We start from the raw sequence: 4,975 nt of genomic DNA, 5'->3' as shown, positions 1-4,975 counted from the left end.
CGATATAGGTACTTGTCCAAAAATAAAGAGATAGATGTATGTTAAGTTAGGTTGTGTGAAGCGATGCACATCTGGAACACTTTCTGATTGGTATTATAAGATTTGCCCATCCACACTAAAAAAAAGGTTAGGTTAGGTTAGGTTAGGTTAGAATAGGATAGGTTAGGTTAGGTTAGGTTAGGATAGGTTAGGTTAGGTTAGGTTAGGTTAGGTTAGTTTAAAGTTTTATGAGAATAGAAACTGTTCGAGGTGTAACATATAAAAGTTGTATGAAATAGTAATAATAACGAGAAAAAAAATCGTGTCTATAAAACCGTGTCAAGTTTGGCGTCTGGCCGGCAGAGGGCGCTAGTGTATATAAAACCGTGTTAAGTTTGGCGTTTGGCCGGCAGAGGGCGCTAGTGTCTATAGAACCGTGTCAAGTTTGGCGTCTGGCCGGCAGAGGGCGCTAGTGTCTATAAAACCGTGTCAAGTTTGGCGTTTGGCCAGCGGAGGGCGCTAGTGTCTATAAAACCGTGTTTAGTTTGTATTCTGGCCGGTATTATATAAGAACTTGTCGAAAAAGTTGAATTGCGAAAATTGAATGGAGATGTTCTGTATGTAGAAGCCGTCCGAGGTGTGTTATATAAAAGTTGTATGAAAATAGTAATATAAAGGGAAAAAAGTATTATGAAATTAGATTGCCGCTCGATATAGGTACTTGTCCAAAAATAAAGAGATAGATGTATGTTAGGTTAGGTTGTGTGAAGCGATGCACATCTGGGACACTTTCTAATTGGTATTATGGAGATTTGCCCATCCACACTAAAAAAAAGGTTAGGTTAGATTAGGTTAGGTTAGGTTAGGATAGGATAGGACAGGTTAGGTTAGGTTAGGTTAGGATAGGTTAGGTTAGTTTAGGTTAGGTTAGGTTAGGTTAGGTTAGGTTAGTTTAAAGTTTTATGAGAATAGAAACTGTTCGAGGTGTAACATATAAAAGTTGTATGAAATAGTAATAATAACGAAAAAAAAATCGTGTCTATAAAACCGTGTCAAGTTTGGCGACTGGCCGGCAGAGGGCGCTAGTGTCTATAAAACCGTGATAAGTTTGGCGTCTGGCTGGCAGGGGGCGATAGTGTCTATAAAACCGTGTTAAGTTTGGCGTCTGGCCGGCAGAGGGCGTTAGTGTCTATAAAACCATGTTTAGTTTGTCTTCTGGCCGGTAGGATATAAGAACTTGTCGAAAAAGATGAATTGCGAAAATTGAATGGAGATGTTTTGTATGTAGAAGCCGTCCGAGGTGTGTTATATGAAAGTTGTATGCAAATAGTTAGAATTATGAAAACCAAAGTATTATGAAATTAGATGTTCGCTCGATGTATGAAATTGTCGAAAAAGATCAATTGTGAAAATTGAATGGGGGTGTTCTGTATGTAGAAGCCGTTCGGGGTGCAACATATAAAAGTTGTATGAAAATAGTAATACAAAGGGAAAAAAAGTATTATGAAATTAGATTGCCGCTCGATATAGGTACTTGTCCAAAAATAAAGAGATAGATGTATGTTAGGTTAGGTTGTGTGAAGCGATGCACATCTGGGACACTTTCTGATTGTTATTATGAAGATTTGCCCATCCACACTAAAAAAAAGGTTAGGTTAGGTTAGGATTGGATAGGTTACGTTAGGTTAGGTTAGTTTAAAGTTTTATGAGAATAGAAACTGTTCGAGGTGTAACATATAAAAGTTGTATGAAATAGTAATAATAACGAAAAGAAAAAATCGTGTCTATAAAACCGTGTCAAGTTTGGCATCTGGCTGATGACTCCCACTATTCTTAGAAACATCTAAATTAACCACTGCGCATTCTTGTCTTTGAGGACCGCCTTTGGGGAGGGTGTCTCGCATGAAAACTCCTCGAAAATGTGGTATTTTAAGTAATTTTGCATAATGCGCAATGTCAAAGTCAGATAGTGCGTGATTGGGTAGCTTTATTAGTTTTTTTTTTGTTTTTTTAAATACAATCCAAATCCACCTTTTGAATACTTTTTCAAGTATAGGCCAGATCCTATACGTTCCATAGCCTTATTATGACGTACATCTTCCTCCAATTTCTTTTGCGCATGCTTAGCATCAATGACGGTTTTTGCAATCCCAGCAGCACCACCTGACAAAGCTCCAAGTGCCGAAAGACCGGCAAACAAAGGAATAAGTGGTAGGAAACCTCCGGATTTCGCTACAGGTATTACTCGAGGAACCTCGACTTCTTTTTTGCCACCAAATTCATTAATAAGTGCTTTGGCTGCTCGTAAGGCAAACGTTGCGGTGTCTTTCAAAGATGTTCCTCTCTTCAATGACTTTCCCACTTTCAGAATAACATCTCGATGCAAGGAACGACGTTTGCGACGACGACGACAACCCATTCCCAGCTTTCTTTTCACCTTCATTCCGCCTGTTACAAGTAATGCAGCAGCTTTCTCTCCCATTGAAGCGTCTTTTGATTTGACGCGTGCCCAAGCTTTATCTTCAAGTATCTGATCGGCTTTGTGTCGTTCTTCGAGAGACTTATTCTTCCAGTAAGAAATATCGTGTTGTTTACAAGCAGCGTCCAAGGGGTTGATGCCCGGATCTCCACGATCAAGACGTTTTTCCAATTTTGTACCAGCTAAAAAAAAAACAATTAATTTTTTCGGAAAAAATAGTCTTAGCGGTGGTTTACTTACGTCCACAGTACTGATAGCTAGGTAAGTGAAGTTCAATAGGTAGTTTATTGATGAGAGAATTCAAAATACCCTCTCCTTCAAACACCAACATTAAGACTGACACGCTTAATTGGTGACACCTATATTTAAAGAGTAGTTCTACGATAAACGACACACACAAAGAAAATAATTCAACAAGAGCAGACTATACCCATTGAAAATCTGGATTTCACCTCAACACCAACTGTTGGCAAACATGGTAAATTGTTGCCAAATTCTTTCCGTGCCATTATATGTGGCCCCAGTGGGTGTGGTAAGACGAATGCCGTGCTGGCGCTCCTATTCAATCCAAATGGCGCGAAATTCAAAAATGTTTATGTCTATTCAAAATCGTTATTTCAAGCAAAGTTTCAATTGCTACAAGAAGTTATAGCGCAAGTCAAGGGTGTTGGGTATTTCCCATTTAAAGACAATGAGGAAATAATTAGTCCAGAGAAAGCTCGACCAAATTCCATCTTTTTATTCGATGACGTAGCCTGTGACGGTCAGCAGAAAATTCGTGAATACTACTCCATGTGTAGACATAAAGATATTGATGCTGCATATCTTTGTCAAACATACTCAAAAATACCGAAACAGCTTATTCGCGACAATTGTAATGTTATTGTGTTATTCAAGCAGGATGAGGTGAACTTGAAACATATATTCGACGAACACGTATCTCCAGACATGACGTTTGACACATTCAAAAATGTGTGTTCAAAGTGTTGGTGTGATCGCTATGGTACTTTGGTAATTATGAAGGATTTTACCCTTAATGGTGGTAGGTATCGCAAAGGATTCGATAAATATATAAAATTGTAAGCTGCATCTTTAGTCCATACCAAAATGTCTGACGATAAGGTTGCTAATGCATTGCGCAAGAAAAAAGTGTCCGAACTTGCCAGATCGATTCGCAAAAAATACTTGTCGTTGAAATTAGGTAAATCAGAGCAAGATGAGTCTATTAATAAACTATTCAAGCCGATATCTAAACCACTTGAAGAAATTGTGCAATCCTCAAAGACATTACAAAAAACGATTACAAATTTAAATCCAAAAGAGGAAATAAAGATGGAAGAACCACCTGATGATGTGTTTACACCTTTTCTCGAAACGGAACCGGTGGCCGAAACCGATGAATTCGGAAATATTACACGTTCTGAATCTCCAGAAGAGATGCGCCCCGAAATTTCCCAGGAAGCTATCGCAGACTATTTGGACCAATATCCAGCCATCAGTCATCAGTTCATTGAAGATTACTTCCAAAAAGATGATAAAATTGATAAAAATTATGGTCCGATATACAACGATGAAATCGGTTGGTCATTAGGCAAACGCCGAATTGCATTTGATGGAAAAACCGGTAATATAAACATACTACCTGAGAAAAACAAAGGAGGAAGATATGTAATTGGAACACCAGGCTTGTATGAGCTTCTATTTTACCGAGACCCCAGTTACAATGATCAAGATTTACAGAACTATAAAAATCTTTTGACAACAACTGAAGTTCATTTAGACACGTTAGATCGTCTTAAGGGGTCGAGTACTGAAAAATATCACTACATCATAAAACCTTTATTCAAAACAAAATCTCTAACGACGACGAATAGATCGTCGCAGGTATTGACTCGTCTAAAATCGATTCCTTCAGCAAAAGGAAAAGGCATCGATCGTTCAAGATATAATGATAAACCTATGGAGTATATTTATTGGGATGATGCGAATGAATTGGTGGAACGTTTGAAGTTGTTGATTGCTTCAAAAGAGGCAGGTAATACGTCACACGACAACGAAATAGTAGCAATTATCAATGAACTCAAGGAGGCTGATATAATAGAATAATACAAGTTGAAACTTGTTCATTTTAATTATGCCAGTCGATAAATTCGGACATAGACATCAAACGTCCTATGCACGTTTACCAGTGAAAATTACGTTTCCTCATACACAGGAAGGTAATATTGATATTGAAAATGTGAAAATTTGTAATGTTGAGGAACCGACAACAAATAGTGATGCTGCAACAAAAAAATATGTTGATGTGCAGTTGAATGACCTACGTGCTATCAACTCGCCATTAATTCAAGCACATGGTGTGATGCTGCAGCAACAAGACCGTGATATAAAGGATTTAGCTGTAGGATTGAACGAAATGAGAAATGAGCTTCATAAGACGAAAATCCCTATATTAGAGGCGCACATCACTAACTTACAAAATAAAACTAACGAAATTGATACATTTATTTCGCGAAA

The 4,975-nt window shown here is 37.9% G+C and overlaps 1 protein-coding gene across 1 annotated transcript; it reads right to left on the bottom strand.

The window, feature by feature from the left end:
• Positions 1-1,876: 1,876 nt before the first annotated feature.
• Positions 1,877-2,961, bottom strand: LOC130450120 (uncharacterized). The gene is made up of 2 exons (XM_056788324.1): positions 2,699-2,961; positions 1,877-2,640 (listed from the first exon to the last, which is right to left on the bottom strand). The coding sequence occupies exons 1-2, from the start codon at positions 2,787-2,789 to the stop codon at positions 1,970-1,972; spliced, it is 762 nt and encodes a 253-aa protein (XP_056644302.1). The 5' UTR covers positions 2,790-2,961; the 3' UTR covers positions 1,877-1,969.
• Between the last annotated feature and the right edge of the window lie 2,014 nt (positions 2,962-4,975).

This window comes from Diorhabda sublineata, chromosome 11 (genome assembly GCF_026230105.1).
Source record: "Diorhabda sublineata isolate icDioSubl1.1 chromosome 11, icDioSubl1.1, whole genome shotgun sequence".
Lineage (NCBI taxonomy): Eukaryota > Metazoa > Arthropoda > Insecta > Coleoptera > Chrysomelidae > Diorhabda > Diorhabda sublineata.
The sequence above is the reverse complement of the archived record's forward strand: the minus strand, read 5'-3'. Positions and strand labels throughout refer to the sequence as shown.

What these genes read in the sequence shown, in the direction of transcription:
- LOC130450120 (XM_056788324.1), bottom strand. Translation starts at nt 2,789, where the DNA reads ATGTTGGTGTTTGAAGGAGAGGGTATTTTGAATTCTCTCATCAATAAA. An exon ending in TAGCTATCAGTACTGTGGAC is followed by an intron (nt 2,641 to 2,698) that starts GTAAGTAAACCA and finishes TTTTTTTTTTAG; the next exon opens with CTGGTACAAAATTGGAAAAA.